At 48.5% G+C, this 18507-nt stretch overlaps 6 protein-coding genes and 1 non-coding gene across 7 annotated transcripts; 5 read left to right on the top strand and 2 right to left on the bottom strand.

The window, feature by feature from the left end:
* The first annotated feature begins 822 nt into the window (after window positions 1-822).
* Window positions 823-2417, top strand: FVEG_11292 (hypothetical protein). Its single transcript, XM_018900484.1, has 2 exons — window positions 823-978; window positions 1032-2417. The coding sequence occupies exons 1-2, from the start codon at window positions 936-938 to the stop codon at window positions 2240-2242; spliced, it is 1254 nt and encodes a 417-aa protein (XP_018758767.1). The 5' UTR covers window positions 823-935; the 3' UTR covers window positions 2243-2417.
* A 348-nt stretch (window positions 2418-2765) lies between these two features.
* On the top strand, window positions 2766-4441 carry FVEG_11293 (hypothetical protein; the record flags this gene model as incomplete). The annotated part of the gene is made up of 3 exons (XM_018900485.1): window positions 2766-2937; window positions 2992-3779; window positions 3830-4441. The coding sequence occupies 3 exons, from the start codon at window positions 2766-2768 to the stop codon at window positions 4439-4441; spliced, it is 1572 nt and encodes a 523-aa protein (XP_018758768.1).
* Window positions 4442-5927: 1486 nt separating this feature from the next.
* Window positions 5928-7878, top strand: FVEG_11294 (MFS transporter, DHA1 family, multidrug resistance protein; the record flags this gene model as incomplete). Its single annotated transcript, XM_018900486.1, has 2 exons — window positions 5928-7366; window positions 7416-7878. 2 exons carry the CDS (start codon window positions 5928-5930, stop codon window positions 7876-7878), a joined length of 1902 nt encoding a protein of 633 aa, XP_018758769.1.
* A 493-nt stretch (window positions 7879-8371) lies between these two features.
* Window positions 8372-10855, bottom strand: FVEG_11295 (hypothetical protein). Its single transcript, XM_018900487.1, has one exon. It carries the CDS (start codon window positions 10396-10398, stop codon window positions 8743-8745), a length of 1656 nt encoding a protein of 551 aa, XP_018758770.1. The 5' UTR covers window positions 10399-10855; the 3' UTR covers window positions 8372-8742.
* Window positions 10856-11817: 962 nt separating this feature from the next.
* FVEG_11296 (hypothetical protein) lies at window positions 11818-13980 on the top strand (the record flags this gene model as incomplete). The annotated part of the gene is made up of 2 exons (XM_018900488.1): window positions 11818-12020; window positions 12071-13980. The coding sequence occupies exons 1-2, from the start codon at window positions 11891-11893 to the stop codon at window positions 13978-13980; spliced, it is 2040 nt and encodes a 679-aa protein (XP_018758771.1). The 5' UTR covers window positions 11818-11890.
* Window positions 13981-14475: 495 nt separating this feature from the next.
* On the top strand, window positions 14476-15728 carry FVEG_16997 (hypothetical protein; the record flags this gene model as incomplete). The annotated part of the gene is made up of 6 exons (XM_018906232.1): window positions 14476-14484; window positions 14806-14856; window positions 14910-14924; window positions 15038-15071; window positions 15288-15352; window positions 15696-15728. The coding sequence occupies 6 exons, from the start codon at window positions 14476-14478 to the stop codon at window positions 15726-15728; spliced, it is 207 nt and encodes a 68-aa protein (XP_018758772.1).
* A 1766-nt stretch (window positions 15729-17494) lies between these two features.
* On the bottom strand, window positions 17495-17591 carry FVEG_16998. The gene has a single exon. It is a non-coding gene; the product is annotated as a tRNA-Ser (tRNA).
* Window positions 17592-18507: the final 916 nt, after the last annotated feature.

Consider the following 18507-nt stretch of genomic DNA (forward strand, 5'->3'; position numbering starts at 1 on the left):
TCATGATGTTTCTAAGAAAAGATATGATATTTCCCATGTCCTGTATAACAGCCAGTTCATTGCACCCATTAACAACTCGTTCTAACACGCCCACGCCTGAATTATTGGTTGAGAGCTGGTTATCGAAGCAACGCAGAATTCGGATACGAAACAAATATTCGTACCCGAGTTTCACAAAGGCCGAGACCTTTAAGGACCAACGGCATTTACTGATGTGGTTGACCGTTTACTTGCACAAACCGGGGTCGGACTTTTACTTCAATCACCATCTCCGGTAATTCAACCTCCAAAACCATTGAATGTCAGCACTAACCCTGTGAAAGTGCGCAATTCATGGGCGATAAGAAAGACGTCACCTCACTGCATCAGTTCCCTTATCTAACCGTCTCCCAGGGTCTAGAGGGTGTCTAAGCGCGTGGGAGCGTCGTGGCATTCTGTTCCGGGTTTGATGAATGAAGCACCCTCATAAACGGAAATGCCATTCGAGCTGAAGCGCTAAGAGCATAGCCCCAGCCCATCACAGCGTGGCACTGAGACACGTCATCGTCGAAACTGCTGCCAAAAACGGCGTTTACGGGAGTTTACCACTAAATTGCAACGTTGTTTCGGTAAGAAACTATGTGATAGGCTGGGCGTCACCTTAGTCGCAGTGCAATTCGTACCTAGGTTGGATAGCAAACCCAGTTGATGAGGCGTCACAGAGACTGAACTTAGGGGCCGGTTTGACCGTCGGAGTGTAATCTAAACGTTGAATCTCCGTTTGAGACCCTGAATTAATAGGTATTGTTTTGATGTTAGACCAAGCCTCTATGATGAAGCGGCTCGCAAAGTTGGACTACTTAAATGCCAAGACACCCATCATCATGAAGGTATTCAATAGACAGACAGGAACTCAAACAAAACATTCACATACAATTAACTCGATACACTAAACAATGGCGAACCGCAAGATTGCAATCATTGGTGCAGGCCCAGCTGGTAACGCTCCTCATCCAACTAGTTCTTCAATAACACCCACTCACATACTCTAGGTTGTTTACTAGCAAGACTCCTACATCTCGCAGGCACAGAAGTCACAGTCTTTGAAGGAGAGGCTCATCCAAACTTCCGATCCCAAGGCGGCACCCTCGACCTTCACACAGCAACTGGACTCGCAGCTCTCAAAGAAGCCCAACTCTTTGATGAGTTCCTGAAGCATGCACGTTACGACGGACAATACATGGCAATCGTTGATAAAGACCTTGAATACCACCTAGTTCGAAACGCAGACGGCAAGTACAACAAAATTGAAGAGCGTCCTGAAATCGACCGTTCCAAGCTCCGTGAAATATTGGCCCAGTCACTTCCCGAGGGCATGATCAAATGGGGTCACCATCTCAAGAAGGTCGAGGGCCGAACACTCTTCTTCAACCATACAATAGTCGATGGCTTCGATCTGATTGTCGGTGCCGATGGTGCCTGGAGCAAGGTTCGAAAGGAGATTGACCCAAGCCTGGTCCCCAAGTTCGCAGGGATCGCCATGCACGAGCTTGAAGTCACAGACGCTGAGAATAATGCTCCCGAGTTAACGAAGTTGGTCAACCGTGGAAGTGTCTTTGCCAGCACAGATGGCAACCGAACAACGATCCAACAGATGGGCGATGGTAGTCTCAACATCTACTGCGGCTATGTTACCGACAACGAAGATTGGGCGAAGCCAGAGAATTGCGGCTTCGATCCTTACAACTTGAAGGAGACAACCCAGGCATTGCTCAACACCAAGTACAAGGACTGGGACCCTCGGCTGAAGCAAGCACTAGAGTTGGCTGACGGACGATGCTCGCCTCGTTCTCTTTACATGCTTCCCATCGGTAGCAAGTGGGAGCATAAGCAAGGTCTAACTCTTATCGGCGACGCAGCTCATCTCATGACACCCTACGCAGGCGAAGGTGTCAACCAAGCTCTCGACGATGCGATGCAACTTGCAAAAGCCATCAATGGAGCTGCCAACAAAGATGATGCAGCACTTGACAAGGCGATCAAGAGTTTCGAAAAGGACATGTTTGCTCGCATTCTTCCCATTCAGGAACTCACCTGGGGACTGTTGCAAGATTGGATGTATACACCTGGAGCTCCCAAGGCTGTCATGGCCAAGTCTATGAGCAGACATGTCAAGCATCGACTTCCATTGGTGCTCCAGCCTCTGGGGTTGGCGGCTGTGCACGGGTATTACTTTCTGAAGAACAAGAATCTCATTAGTTGAGCGAAGTTTTGAAGCGACTGAATGTGGATGATATCATGGGCGAATTAATTAGAATATTGATCGAGGTGCTGGAAATGGATGCCGGAGCCATCAGTACTTAATATTAGTGGATGTTAGAGAGTTACTTTATACATGGATTTTCTTAACGGTGCCAGAAAAGAACAGACAACCTCCAGCCATATGCCCTTTGACTGTTAATAACAAAGGTTAACAATCGGTGACCAACTGAGTTTAGGATGATATTTTGAACAGATTTGAGCAGTTTCTTCATAATTATCCTAAAGCTTGGGCCTAAGTTTAGACTTGAATTGAAGGAGTTGTTAGTGCTCCAGCGCCCGATGTACCTCCTTGACACTTGGACTCGGCGAGAACCCCATGTGACCAGGGATGGCGATCAGCCATCATAACGACCCCAGGTCCACGACTCTCACTTCCTTAGTTCCTCATGACCACCAACCACAGCCTCATGGAATCGTGTTGACGCTACCCAAACAATCATCACGGCACCTCCCAACGCAGCAGAATGGATAGCTCTCAAGCGCCGCTGATCGCGGGTCACAGCGACGAAGAAGAGCTTGAATATGATGTTGCTCAAGGGTCTCCCGTTGAAGCCGGCAAGACAGAGGGTGGAATGCCCAGCTTGTTCGTCCTGGTCTTGACGTTTGCTGCTGGTATCAGTGGTCTACTTTTCGGATGTAAGAATCTTTTGAATAATGTTTTGGCCTCAAAATCGTGCTGACGGCAAGCAGACGACACAGGTGTTGTTTCCGCAACCCTCGTCTCAATAGGCACATCACTCTCGAACCGCGAATTAACCTCGATGGACAAATCGATTATCACATCCTCAACCTCGCTATTTGCACTCATAATCTCGCCCTTTTCATCCGTCCTCGCCGACCGACTCGGGCGTAAGCACGTTATCCTCTACGCGGATATCCTCTTTATTGCCGGCGCACTACTACAAGCATGGTCTTCTACAGTCCCAATTATGGTCGCTGGGCGGTGTATTATCGGTGCGGGAGTTGGCGCAGCCAGTTTCGTAGTGCCGCTCTACATAGCCGAGATAGCACCCGCTGCGCATCGTGGACGGTTGGTGACGCTGAACATCATGTTCATCACATTGGGTCAGGTTATCGCGTACATCGTTGGTTGGGCTTTTTCGACGTACGGTCACGCGGAGACAGGATGGCGGTGGATGGTCGGCTTGGGTGCTCTGCCTGCCATTGTTCAAGGGAGCATGATTGCTTTCATGCCCGAGACACCTCGATGGTTAGTCAAGGTTGGCAGGTCTAGCACAGCGAAGGAGGTGATTCGACGAGTCAATGGCGACACCTTGCAACACAATGCGGATGTCATTATTAAAGAGATCGAATTGGAAGTGCGAGACGAGTACGAGGCGCAACGGTTGCGCGACCTCCGAGCGTCTGGCCGTTGGAAGTGGCTCGGCGGATGGGAGCTTCTGATCAGTGAAGGAAGAAACCGGAGAGCCCTGGCCATTGCTTGTCTACTCCAAGGCTTGCAACAGCTCTGTGGTTTTGTAAGTGATGACGGAAACCACGAACACTACGAGAAACTAACAATCTACAGAATTCACTTATGTACTTCTCGGCAACCATCTTCACAGTCATTGGGTTTCAAAGCCCAACGCTTACCTCTATGGTAGTTGCCGTCACAAACTTCCTCGGCACAGTTGCTGCGCTCGGACTTGTTGATCGCATAGGACGAAGGAGAGTTCTCCTTTACTCGATCCCATTCATGATCGCTGGCTTGCTGCTGTCTGCGTATGGCTTCTCGTTCCTCTCGCTGGCAGCAGGAGTCAATACTACGCCCGATGAGCCGCCTGCCACATCGGGCCACGAGATGGCTGCCCTCACTATCCTCGTGAGCATTATGGTTTATGTCGCTGCGTATGCGCTCGGTCTGGGCAACGTGCCATGGATGCAGAGTGAGCTGTTCCCTCTGGCTGTTCGATCGCTCGGCAGTGGAGTCGCAACATCAACAAGCTGGGCAGCCAACTTTGTCATTGGATTGACATTCCTACCATTGATGGATCTGCTGAGTCCATCTTGGACATTTGTGTTATATGCTTGTATCTGTGCTGTTGGTTACTTTTTGGTCTGGCGCATTTATCCCGAGACGGCGGGTTTGAGTCTCGAGGAAGCGACAGCTTTACTCGACGATGGTTGGGGCGTTCGATGATATATCCTGGAATAGAACAAATATCATGGCATTGCAATTTTCTGATATTCTTTCTTGGCATTGACATTACACGAAAGCCTTATCTCAAGTCTTGGCCGTATGATCGAGAGTCTTCGGTGGGTAGCAAGCGGAATATCGTGAAGAAAACAATGCGGCTTATTTGCGGTAAACAGCGGCAAGTTTTGAGTGAGTGACAAGGGAAAGTGAAGGGAAAAAAGATCATCAAAAAGCGAATGGCGAGGAGGGATCGCTTTCGCCGAACCTGTTACATCACCTTGCATTGTCCAAGCTTTTCCAGAAAGCTCAAAGGTGGAACCACTAGGGGAGACGACTCGGCCGGCTCCCTCCATTGGCTGTTGATCTGTTGACGATATGCGCAAGGGAGCGAAGTGCATATGCAGTCTGTCTTGGTAAGATAACGGGATTTGAAAGCTGCTGAATAAAGCATGTGCATGATGGTCCAATTCTCGCAACTGACAATTTTCGGTGAAATACAGTTCACAAGCTCAGGGGCATCTAAATAAACGAGCTGGCCAATGCTACAAGGAATCTGCAAATACAACCTTTCAAAAGCATCGGATCGCTACAAGGTAACATAGGGGAACCAGTGGGGCAGGGGCATTTTTGGAACCTTTGAAGCCCAACAATGGAGCTGATTATCAAGAACAAGATTGGAATTTACGATGATATCTAGATTGGTATCCATCCCACGGGATCTCGGCCCCGTTGGCTTGAGACACGGCCGAATCTTTTGCTTACCGAGATGATCCGCAGAGAAAAGAGTCATAACACCGTAACACGGGTGTTCTGAATAATCAACGTGCATCAGCAGGGTCATGACGGATATAGTATACTTTTATCGGATATATGACCCCTTGTTGCAGCTCGGGCCTTGTCCCGGCGCCGGTGCCGAGCGTGGATGCCGAAGACAAGTGGGCCTCTTCCGTACCAAGCAGAAGATTTTTCTGTGTTGCCAGGGATTGAGGACTGTTAGTCCTTGTGTTGGGTCGATAGTTAGTAATGGATGGATCTCGTTTTCGTTCTGGAAGAGATTGGCACTGGGACTGGCGACTGGGCTTTGTTTACAGTGGAGTGGACCTTGTCCTTACTTATAGATGGCATCACCCCTTGAATCATGAATCTCCCTGTTCTGTTCTGCTCTGTCTCATTGTCCTCTCTAGATTAGATACAGACCGAAAAGTAATCGAGCCAATTCCCTCTCTTCTTCTCTGACTCGAACTTCTCAACGTCTTACCTGCATACGACCTCGGCTTGACCTTTTTCGTACAAATCATCACATTAGCGTCGCGATCCATCCATTCTCGCCTTTTCCCGCCAACCTATAGCGTCATAGCTGCAGCTTACAGCGACCAGACGTAGACGCTATACATATATCTACGCCCGCACACTTCTCTAGACTCACTAATTCCAGTTTTCTCGACAATTGACTCCTTCATCCGAACTGAAGTCGAAATACACAGTCGAGATGGCGGGGAATATCGTGGATCAGGAGCTGCTAGACGCTGAACGCGCTGCTTCTCCTCAGCGATACCAACAGCGCGACAGTGCTGAAATAGAACGAGTCATCTCCGCATCAACCGTCTCCTCATCATCCTCCGAGAACTCAGCACGTCGACGGAGCCGCTCCATTGGCCAATACAACAGCATCAGCCGCATCTCGACCCAGAACGACCTGGAGCGTCATCCTACAGAACTCAGCAGAATACAAACAGCTCGAAGCCAACATAATGCCACCGTCGGAGGCAGTCTTCGTTCCCGCACAGCGTCGCGAGCTTCAAGAAAGCCTCTCCCCAACTTTGGCGCTGGAAAGCCATATCCTCCTCCTTTGCCAGAGCAGGAGCAGTATGTTGTTGAATTCGATGGACCCGATGATCCTATGCATTCACAGAATTGGCCGTTGAGGAAGAAGCTTATCACTGCTGCTGTTTTGGGGTTCACCACCATGACATCGGCCTTCACGTCCTCCATCTTCTCCGCTGCCACTATGGTTGTTGCTCACGAGTATCATGTTGGCAACGAAGTTGGTCTTTTGGGAACGACCTTTTACGTGCTTGGTTTTGCTTTTGGTCCCTCGCTTTGGGCTCCTCTGTCTGAGTTGCGCGGTCGTCGTCTTCCAATTCTCATCTCCATCTTCGGTTTCTCTGTCTTTTCTATTGGCTGCGCAACTGGCAAGGATATCCAGACTATTCTTCTCTGCCGATTCTTCAGTGGTTTCTTCGGTGCTTGTCCTCTTGCTGTCGTTGCTGCTGTCTTTTCCGACATGTTTGACAACCGTACTCGAGGAACTGCCATTACTCTCTTCTCAATGTCCGTCTTTACTGGCCCTCTTCTGGCTCCTTTCATCGGCGGTTTCATTGTTGAGTCTCACCTTGGATGGCGCTGGACTGAGTATCTTGCTTCTATCATGGGTTTCACTGCTCTCATTCTCGACATCATCTTCTTGGAGGAGACCTACCCACCTGTCATTCTCATCGCCAAGGCGGCTGATCTGCGACGCCGCACCAAGAACTGGGGTATCCATGCCAAGCAAGAGGAAATCGAGGTTGACTTCAAGGAGCTCGTCCAGAAGAACTTTTCTCGACCTCTGCGCCTGCTCTTTACCGAACCCATTATTCTTCTGCTCTCCATCTATATGAGTTTCATCTATGGACTCCTCTATCTCTTCCTTACCGCCTACCCTCTTGTCTTTGTTGGCGTCCACGGCTTCAGCTCTGGTCAATCCGGTCTTTGCTTCTTCGGTATGATTGTTGGTCAGCTTATCGCTGGTGCTACAGTCATTGCTCAACAGCCTTGGTACATTCGCAAGCTTGCTGCCAACAATGGCATTCCTATTCCCGAATGGCGTCTGCCAAACATCATGGCTGGTGGTGTCGCCTTTGCCATTGGTATCTTCTGGTTTGGATGGTAAGTTACTCTCAAACTCAGCAATTGACAGAATACTAACTCTTGATAGGACTGGATACACCAAGGACATTCACTGGATCGTTCCCACTCTCAGCGGTCTCTTCACTGGCTTCGGTCTCATGTCCATCTTCCTCCAGGCTCTCAACTACCTCGTCGATGCCTACCTCATGTTCGCCGCCTCTGCCATCGCCGGTAACACATTCCTTCGATCTCTCTGCGGTGCTGGTTTTCCCCTGTTTGCCCGTCAAATGTTTGATGGTATGGGCATTCAATATGCTGCCACTCTTCTCGGCTGTGTTGCCGCTGTGCTCGCACCAATCCCCTTTATCTTCTACCGTTACGGTGCCAAGATTCGCCAGAGAAGCAAGTATGCTCCCACCGCTCCTCCTGCCCCTAACTCTGGCTCTTCGGCAGAGGAAGACGAGAAGGAGAATGATAACGATACCGCCCTGGCTGCTGTCATCGCTCGTCGTGACAGTGTGGCCAGCGGAGCCAACAAGGAGAGCGCTTAAGCCTTATCACCATTTTCACATATCTTTGCGTATTTAATAACTAGCAGCTTCTGATGGAGTTTTCGGGTCACGCTTGGAAAAGGGCGTTTTATGACTTGGGGCTCGTTGGATGATAATGGTGTAGCGGGTTTGCAAAAATGTCGTTTTGGATAGATACCACTAGGAAATTGTTCTATCATGATATGAGATGATCACGCAAACATCTCTTCATGTAATACCCTAATTAACAAAATGTTTCATTAAAAAGACCGATGCCTATATGTGCTGTTGCAGTCTACTGGACTCTTTACTTTGAGGATTGAGCTTGGAAGGAAATGCTGCGGCATGACTCCGATCAAATCCACAAGCACCGTCGGGCAAATTCAGTATAACTAAATAGGGATGGCTTTTGAAATGATTCAATAATTTGAGATAAACAGGGTAAACTTGGTGGCCAAGATTTGCAACACCACTGCGAGAGCATCTCGAGGGATGCTACCATTCAATTCCGGCGTTGCAGTTCACACAGAAGTACACATACAACAACGGAACGCATGCAGAATATATGAAACACTTATCAATTTGATTAAAGAGCTCAGCTCCATCCGAGTCATATCGACTGTCCTCAGTACAACCAGGGTCTGGCTGTTCCGTGTCTATATAGAATATACCGAGCTAGATACCATTTAGTCATATCGTTCCAGACAGTAGTGAATATACATAAGACAAACACAAGGGGAATTTCAACAGTATGTCCAAGCATGGGGTATCCGCAAGAATCCAAAAAATAAAAACATCAGGTCATAAAAATCGTTGCATTGCATCAACGCAACCACCACCGCTTTCACCCCAATCCAGGGCTGATAACGCACTCACCCACCCACATCAGTTGGTGACGAGCCCGACTGTTGTATGATCCTCCATCACCCAAGGCAGGTCTCGGTTCCCAACGTTGATGCAGGTGAGGTAAGAGACACTATCGGGGGTGCGTGAGGTACCGCCCATATCGAGTTCGAGATTGCTGCTCATGAGAGGCCGTACGATCTCTCGGGCCATTGACTTGAGTTCATCAAGACGCTTCTCAAAACGCCGGAGGTTCTCCCGGCTATAGAGCTCTGGAGTGAGCTTGAGGAAGCGCTTGCAGTCATCGTGGCCGAGGAAAGATGCGGGATTATTCGAACCGAGTTGGCGATATGCACGGCCTACAGAATTCAACGGCGGGGCTGCGGGGGGTAAGGCGGCGACGCTGCGGCCGCCGTCACGAGAGGTCATCCTGCGTCGCTGATCGGGAGGCGGCTGCGGAGAGGTGTTGTCGGCCAGCCATTGGCGGAAGAGGCTTATGGACAGCCAGTCGAGGTAGTTGTTGCTTGGGCCGACACGTTCACCACGGCTGTTGGTGAGCCCAAGACGGTACAGACGTCCCTCGATGCGGCCGACCGTATCTTCCAGTTCGTCAACCTTGTCCTCAATAATATCCAAGACAATGTCGGGCAGGGCTGCACGCAGGCTGCGTTCCCCGACCGGCCACTGCCCAACGACGTGAATCAGGGCTTCCTGAAATATCACCCTACTGCGAGCTAGGTACCCGAGGCGCAAATATGAGATTGGGTATTTGGCGATTTGCTTCCAGAGCCGTGACTGGAACTGCAGCATGTGGTGATCAACTCGAGGTCCCACCACAGCAAGGGCGTCATATTGGTCGGCGAGGTTGAGCAAGCTCTTGCATTGGACATAGGCATCTGCGACATTGACACCATCGAGGTTGGGCGGGTAATTGTAAAATATGCGAAAGAGGTTATCATAGTCGCGCAAAAGGTCCTCGTCCGCTTGCGACAGCTCTTGGGCTGGAGGTGGGTGGTTGGACGAGAGACTGAGATTGGCGACAGAGCGAAAGAAACCACTTGAGGCCGACGAATTGGACAACGATCGCGAATGTGAGTGGGAGTGTTTGGAGCGACTCTGAGAGCGTGCGTCTCTTGCACTGACTGCAGGTGGAGCTGATGCAGGCCCAAACAAGGATTGTGTAGTATCTCGCGACGATTCGTCTCGCTGGACCAGCATTGGAATATCGTTTGGTCCAGATTTGGGGTCTAGCTCGTATCGCCATCTCTTCCTGGGTGGATGGATGCTTCCTCTTTGCGACACTGAGCTGACTTCGCTTGCACTGACGGAATCCGGTTCCCCGTCCTCTCCGATGCGGGAGAGCTCGTTGCCAGCCGGTAGTGCGCGAGCGCGAGACCACTGGCTTGATGTGCTGGTCTCAAAGAAACCACTCGAGCGCGTGAGCGTATGGCGATGAAGAAGATATCTGTTCTGCACGGGAGCAGCATCGGGAGGCGTATCGCGCGCGCGGACTATGATTTCTACATCGCCACTACTAAAGACTGGGAAGTCATTGTGAAGAGCGTGAGAAGTCCCGCCGGTATGAGATCTGTTGTAGCGTTTCGATCGCGAGTCTGATTGAGATCGACGGGAGACGACAGAGGATGGACCGCGGCGGGAGACGGAGGAGGCGGTTGGAGGCTCCAGCGTGGACACCATGAGGGCTTATTCGATATGAAACGATTGCGAAGGTGATAATTAGGAGCCGCGCAGGGGGTAGGTATATGAGGCTCAGGAATGCGGCTGTGGCGGAGCGAAAGTAGATGAAGAGCTAACGATGAGGCTGGTATAGCTGATGAAAGATGCAAGTAAATTGTGAATCACATGGGGCGGGATGTTTTGGTTTGTTGCGGAGCGACGAGACAATATTTGGCCGAGAAACAGTTATTAACGCGACAGTGGGAGATAGTTAAGGGTTGAGACGAGGATAAAAGTTGAGAAGAAGCAGTAAAAATAAACAAGACGAGACAGGGCAATACGTGACTGTGTGTGTAATGGATGTACGAAGCATGCAGATGCAGGCCTTGGGTATGTATGTAGTGTGTACAGTAGAGACAAGGATAACCTGTGATGGTGGCACGAGGACAACAAGAGGCCGCTACAACCAGAAGATTCAAGGTAATGGGCCATGATCCAAAACATGCATTTCCCACTCCACTCAAACTGGCAAGGCTGTTTCTGCTCTTTTCTCGTTAGGGCCCTTTTATGCCTTGGAGGCGAATCATTTGAGACGGTGACAGGGGTTGGTGAGGGTCTTTTCTCTTCAGTTATTACCCGCATGGTTTAGTGAGAGTCTCTGTCGGGACACGACAAACCTGTCACTGACTGCTACGTTATTGGAGGCCTGTACTGAGGAGATACTGATAGATTGTGGTAGACGGGGTCCAGTGACGGTTGTTGTTTATTAACCTATTAAAAGTTTAATTCTTGTGTCGTGTTTTGTTTCTAACTATAGGTACCTGTGGCTGGTTTATAGTGCACTAACGCAGTTGATCGTTGTACAGGGTGAACGGCGCTGTTTCTAGAAGCTTGTGATTCCATGGTCGATCACTGCCTTGAGCGAAACTGATCGATTCAGATTGGTTCAAGGTGTTTCTTAGCGAGACGGTATGCCCAGGTGTCGCCAACATGGGCATGCCAAGAGTAATAGAGCTTTGGTCTTGTTACTAGGATAACAGATTTCTTTGTCTCAAATGTCCATTCACTGTGAACATTTCTCAGCCACGATGGAGCAGACAGCTTAGCTTAGTTTCCAGTTCCTACGTTCATCTTGAAGTCGTCTAGGCTTTTCTGAGTTATCACAGAATACACTTGATCTTCCCAAGTTTACCCCAGTTCCCTGGATCTTGCCTAGGTTTACTAAGATTGCTCGATACGCACTATCAAGGTGCTTATTTCATAACTCCTAATACTTCACTCCTGAGTTATCAAGTACATCTCATCTCGCAAAGGCTCCTGTGCCGTCGTGATACAACACCCGCTCGGCCCCACTAGCTCGGACGGAGTTCAAACAATCAGACCCACTCAAGCTTCAATTGAATTCCGGCATCACCACTTTTTCCCTTCCTTCCAGCAACAGCAACAGCATCAGCCTCAGCTTCAGCCCTGCTTCGCCAATTGTGCTCCAGGCTCAAGCCGGAAATATAATGGAATGACTACGGCCTTTCGTGTATTTCATCATGCCCCTCGGCCAATTCAGATCAGCGAGTTCAAAGATGCCGTCGACGCTATTTGTCGTCCTCGGTTTCCAACCGCTCGCTTTGCGAGACCACAGCGTATAGGTAATTGGCCCAATATTTTGCAGTCTTATATGCGACTAACTCTCCTCTAGTACTGGCTATCAGTGGAGGCGTAGATTCAATGGCTCTCGCATTTCTCATGACCAAAGCTGTCCGCTCATTCCGTGGCATGAAAGTCGCAGATAACCCAGTCCATGGTGTTCTCGCTCTCGTTGTCGACCACAAACTACGTGACGGGAGCTGCCATGAGGCGTCAGAGGTTGCCAAAGAGTTGCGAAGGCTTGACATCAAGGCCAGTGTTTCTGCTCTCTCGTGGCGAGATGAGAAACGTCAAGGTCTCGACCCTCGTCAACTCCCCAATGTCGAGGGCCTCGCTCGAACTTACCGGTATCGCGCACTAGGCCGGTATTGCAGCTACCATGGTTCCAACAGTCTTTTCTTTGCGCACCACAGTGATGACCAGTACGAGACAGTCCTCATGCGATTACTTGGAGGGCATGGTTACCGAGGCCTGCAAGGAATAAGGGAGGCTAATTCGATACCCGAATGCTACGATTTACACGGCGTCTACAAGAGTGGCCTTCTCGACGACCAGCTCAGATCAACCCCTGCACTCAGCTTCCGACCAGCTCTGAAGGAATTGAAACGTCTACGACGCAGAATTCGTGACGAGTTGACCCTTGAAAATACCAATCTCTTGGAAGATCTCCCTCAAGATCTCGTTCAATCGTACCCGGGATCCGAGGAGATCCGTGAAGTCTCCGACGTTCCATTTCTGAAGCCCTTGGAAGTTGAGGATGGCGGCGTCATGATCTATCGGCCTCTTATGGAATTTGACAAGGATAGGCTGATTGCTACCTGCGAAGCGAATAAGATTCCTTGGGTAGAAGATGCGACTAACAAGGACCCTACATTAACAACACGAAACGCTGTCAGACATCTGGTCCGAAACCACACCTTACCAAAAGCCTTGCAGAAGCCTTCTATCCTCTCTCTAGCCAAGAGATCAAGAGAGAGAACCAAGCTTGAAGAAGCAGAAGCTAGCCGCTATCTTATTCGGGAGGCCATTATTAAAAACTTTGATCCAAATGTGGGAACTTTGCTGGTAGAGTTCCCAAAGCTACGCAGCTTCAACAAACGTTTCAAAAGACGCTCTTTACATCCTGATAACGAACTGCGGAAGGACCGTCGGAGAGTTGTCGTGACCATCGCAGTCCGCAAACTTATTGATTTTGTCACCCCTGAATACCATCTCCCACCCCTTTCAAATCTCGAAAAAGTTGTCAATACTCTGGTCCCCGGCATGGCTCCCGATGCTAATACGACGCCCAAAGCATTCACTGCCGCTGGTGTGTATTTTGATCCGGTAGTCAGAGGAACATCCATCAGATGGCTACTCTCTAGAGCCCCCTATACATCAACCCAACCCCTTCCGGTTGCAAAGCTGTACTTGCCTCCGTCATACATGTCACCGCCCCTAAACACAGAGGAGGAGTTCACGGATGCCCCGGATGCTTTCAGTCACAAGGGATGGGCGAGGTGCAAGCTGTTCGATGGTCGTTTCTGGATACGTATTGGACGTAACAGATGGCCTATGTGGCAAGTTCACCCCTATCGCGCAGAGTATGCCAAAGCATTCCGTAAAGCGCTGCCTCCTCTACGAAAGGCTCGACTGGAGAAGTTGCTCAAGCACTACGCTTCGGGAAAGATTCGATACACACTCCCCGCTATCTACGGTGTCGAACGTAAGCGGGATCCATATTCTCAGCATATCAGTACGACACTGACACTTCTTGCGCTGCCGACTCTGGGCATCCGTGTGCCAGGCCTCGAGCGGTGGGTCAAGTACGATGTTAGATATAAAAAGGTTGACGTCTCGCTCCTCGGACATCAACCTCGGAGGGATATCAGGGACCGCTTCGTCAGGCATCAGCCGTTTTTCGAACCGGGGCGCAAACATATATTGCGGCTAATGGGGGGGAATGGGGGGCAACGACGATAGGCGCAGCTGATACCCTCCATTCTTGCATCTCGTTACTCTAAACTTAGTCCATCCACCCTAAGTTCTCATAATCTTTCTCAAAATTTTATAAATTTAGGCACTAAGTATCCTAAACTTAGGAAAGATACTCTAAATTTAGCCCATTAGCCCATCTATATCCGATGGCTACCTACGATATAGGTCTGCACTTACCTATCTCCCATTATGTTCTGCAAGTGTTAGTGGGTAGGTGCACTGGCTACATCTGCCTGCCGGTGCCAAACTTCCTTTACCCTCGAGTACCTAAACTGCCTCCTAAGTTGGTCAGGAGCATATGTTCTACCTGCCGCAACACGCGAGTCGTGCTGGAGGTGATTTCCTTGTGCGCGTGAGGGGAACTGAACTCTTTCTCTTTCTCTCACAACTTCATTTGCCTCCTTGAAATGCAACAAACCATCATCTTCAACATGAGAAGCTCGACCCATCTCAAAGAGACCTGACGAGAGTCGCGTCACAATGGCTACCGTGAGTTTTTGCTACATTCATCTTGCTCTTTTGTCCGCGGCCGTGAGTGTTCTACTGGAACATTTCTCGTCAAAGCTGACTCTTCCTCATCCACTCCCCCCTCACGTAATCCCCATGAACACGGAATGGTGCTCAACTCATGAGAATCCAACAACTATGCCTCTCTCAAACCATCTTGCCCACTCTCGACGCCAACATCTATGCCTCTATATTCCCATCAGCTATTCTCATTGGTGTGAGGATACCTCCCCTCCTGGTTCTTGATTCAGAGACATTTCATCCATTACTTGTACATTCTGATTCACTAACATATAAATATAGCAAGAAAAAAATATACAAAACTTTTTTTTTCCCTCTCTCTCGATGGAGGCTGTAAGTTTCTACCATGCTTATCTTACGAGCGCACACGCTGACTCTTTATCCAGACCCAAGCCCAACCCGTACGTATACAACCATACTCTCCCTCTGTTCAATCACATATCCACGACAACTTCACCATCTCCTCCTGTCATCCCCACGACATCCTCCATCCAAGAGTACTAACACACTGTAGGACCCTCCGGACAAAGGGGGGGAAACCAGTCGGGGTGGGGGCGAGGCCAAGGTTCAACTACGAGCTTTTTAACCACAACTTGGACACAAGAGGAGGCGAGGCCCCCCCTCTCTCCCCAAACCCCCCCCAAAACCCAAACGACTCTTTTGTAGCGTCTGTCGCAAAGCCAAACACACGGCAGACGCCTGCTTGTCTCTCCGTAAGTAGTTATCTATTTATGCGAAGTTATGCAATTACTGACTATCAGTAGCTGGTAATATCATGATCGTCTCTGGCGGCTCGTCCGTCGCACCTCCCGGCACCATTGTCCGCGTTGTAAGTTCACCAAGTTCAAGTCTAAGCTTTGACTAACTTTTGATGATTCTAGGAAGGGGGCAGCAACCAGCGGGTTTCGAAGAGAAAAAAAACAAGAAGAACAAAAAAGAGAACAAAAAACTGAAGGAAAAAGTGGAACAAATGAACCTCGATGACAAAAACTAGTCTAAATCTCTTCTAACTCATCAATGAATTATGGTCGGCCCATGGGCTTCACGAGCCGGTAAAGGAAGGTCTTGACGCAAAAAATGGAAGATAATGCCGAATAATTGCTACCGCGTTGTAAGTTCTCACCAAGTTCATCAAGTCTAATGATCTTTGACTAACTTTTGATGATTTTAAGGGGGGGTCAGCAACCAGAGGATCACGGAGATAAAAGAAGAGGGATGAAAGCACCAAACTCCAGAGAAAAGTGGAGGAAATGGCCCTGGATAAAATCAATGTGGCCTTCGGGCCCTTCCTTCGGAAACTCCTTATCCCAATTGCATGTGACAAGGACAATGGACAGCAACCAGAGGGTTACCAAAAAAAAAAAAAAGGGGGGGGGGATCAGAAGAGACTCGAGAAAAAGGTTGAAAAGATGAACATCGGATGAAAACTGGTTTAGATCATCTAACTCAATGAATCACGGTCGGCCTTAAGGCTTCAGGAGCCGGTAAAGGAAGGTCTTGACGCCAATTGAAAGATTCTCTCGAATAATAGCTGTTTTACAATGTGGGTGAAATGGAAAGAAATGTCGAAATTCCAAGACTTTTAATAAGTTACAATAGTATAAGGCGGAGAGAGTAACTCTTGAGGTTACATTACCAGTTGTTACAGATAATAAGTTTCATGGGCAGAAGTGATTCGATGTGACATTGACGATGTGCCATGATGGTAGAAAAGAGCCATGTGAAGTGCTGGCTCGATAGAGGCACCCTAAACCTCGAAAAGATATTTAGGTTTTGCACCAGCTCCGAATAGAATTGAGTCGCTTTTGTTTGTTGTGTAACATGTTAACGGCACTTGTCCTCCTTATACCATGTTTGCCTGCGATGTTTGGTGCATCATACAAGCTCGGAATGTGGACAGGATGGTAAATGAATAACACGATGTCTCCAGCCGCGTCGATGAGCCATCTGCCATGCCTCTTTCTCTTTTAGATAAGATGAAAAGCCAGACTCGGAGGGTTTGCTGTTTGTTAACCTGTGTCAGCAATGTTGTAGTTCTGGTTGGCTTTGACCTTTCTATGTCTGGACACGAAGTTGTCCCACTAACTGAACGGTGAGACAGCAACTTGATTGCAACCGATCAGTGCGATTCTAAATAGCCAGCAAGGGTCTCTGAAGCGCCCTTGACCTCGAACAATTGTACCCTTCATGCACATCTTGATCTTCCTTATGATCTACTTACATTTTTGTATATATTCCGGGTTGGCGCACTCCATTGATCGCGGCTATGAATATTAAATGGCCATCTCTAGAAACTCACAAAGGCTCCTCGTCTGGAGCCTCGTTCTTGTTTGTCAACGGAGTTTCATGCAAGCATATTTGCTTTATACATGTACATAGTCATTGCTATTCTCTGACGCCTCGGCCCGGTCTTGCTTGTGGGGGGAGTCATGCACGACTTTGGGAGGAGGGCAAACTGACTCGGGAGATACTCATTTAATCCTGTAAATGTATACCTGCCATTGACGAAGCTGATCGTACCTTCCGTCAGTGAACAAATCGTGGCTTGAGCCATGCGATTCCAACGGTCGATCGTGGGGTAAGGTTAAAATGTGGGGCACGCGGCAAACCTTATCTTGTCTCAAGTTGATGACCACTATCTTCATTGTGTCCGGATCATCAATTTATTAATGCGATGGGGGTTTCCGTGTGTGGAAGAAAGTTTCTCTTGACTTGCATGTGCCCAAAGAGTTCAAAGAAACTCACAAAAGCATGAGTCCCACGGAACATCTCACTTCTCCACCTTGAGCATCACTTCCAACAAATCAAGAGGAATTGTCGCTTACATTTGGTGGCAACAAGTAGAAATTGACATGCCAGTGTGATTATTAGACCCAAACTCAGTCACTGTTCCTTCTTGTCGCGAGAGATACACAGCAAAAATGTAATGGGGAGCGTTCAACGCTGGGGTATCGAAACATCAAAAACACATCGACAACGGCAGGATTCGAACCTACGAGGCCGAAGCCAATAGATATCTGAGCTTTTAGAGTTCAAGTCTATCTCCTTAACCACTCGGACACGTTGTCTGATGTTGAGATTCTGGCGAGAAAATTGAATTAATATATCCCAACCTCACGATACACTTTTAGCGTTTTTGCCGCAACACAACGGAGGAAAGAGCGATTGAGATGGTGAACTACGCTTCTCGACTTCCTCTTTCTTTACCACTCTTTGTTTTCAGCAATCTTTTAAAGAGATCGCCTAATAGACCAACAAGCGTTATCCGGTGAGGCTTTTTTATATCGCGTCTTCATGGCCGATACGAGAACAATACTTCTCAAATAAAAGGTCATACCTTACTCTTGTAACCTTGGGCTTCACGTAGATACCAGCCATACCTCATAAATCGGTCTCTTTTGATAGCTCGCAAGATCGCCCAAGTCTCTGGTAGGACTCGAGACTTTACCTTGCAATAGTCTGTTTATATTCAGTTTTATGTTAAATCTGTTCATCATTCATCATTTCTCATTATATTTCTGGGCAGAAACAATCCCGAGACTTTCATAAACATGTATGTTCATCTCAGACTTCACGTCATACATGAACGCGTCGCCGAGCCCTCCATCCCAACAACACACAGGGAAACTTGGGAGGTCGTTTCCAAAATGGCATTCAGATCTGAAAGAAGACAAGCACCAAGATATAAAATTTACATTACTCTCAAGTTCAGCCATTGAAATCCTCGCACAATAACACTGTGTGTTTCACACCAACACCTCACGCGTGCACTTTCAAGAAGGCCTCAATGTTAATAACGATAATCATTTCATTTTTAGACCCAGATATGTATTTAAGCATTACACATTTCTAAGACACGGGCTTGGGGTCTCTGCTAAGTTATGCCCAGAGAGCAAGTGTGTATGCCAGGATGTAAAAATAAACTAGTCTAAAGACTTACAAAGATATACTAAATTCACCTAAGACTTTTCATCACTTAGAGGA

The sequence above is a fragment of the Fusarium verticillioides genome, chromosome 9 (genome assembly GCF_000149555.1).
Source record: "Fusarium verticillioides 7600 chromosome 9, whole genome shotgun sequence".
Taxonomy (NCBI): Eukaryota; Fungi; Ascomycota; class Sordariomycetes; order Hypocreales; family Nectriaceae; genus Fusarium; species Fusarium verticillioides.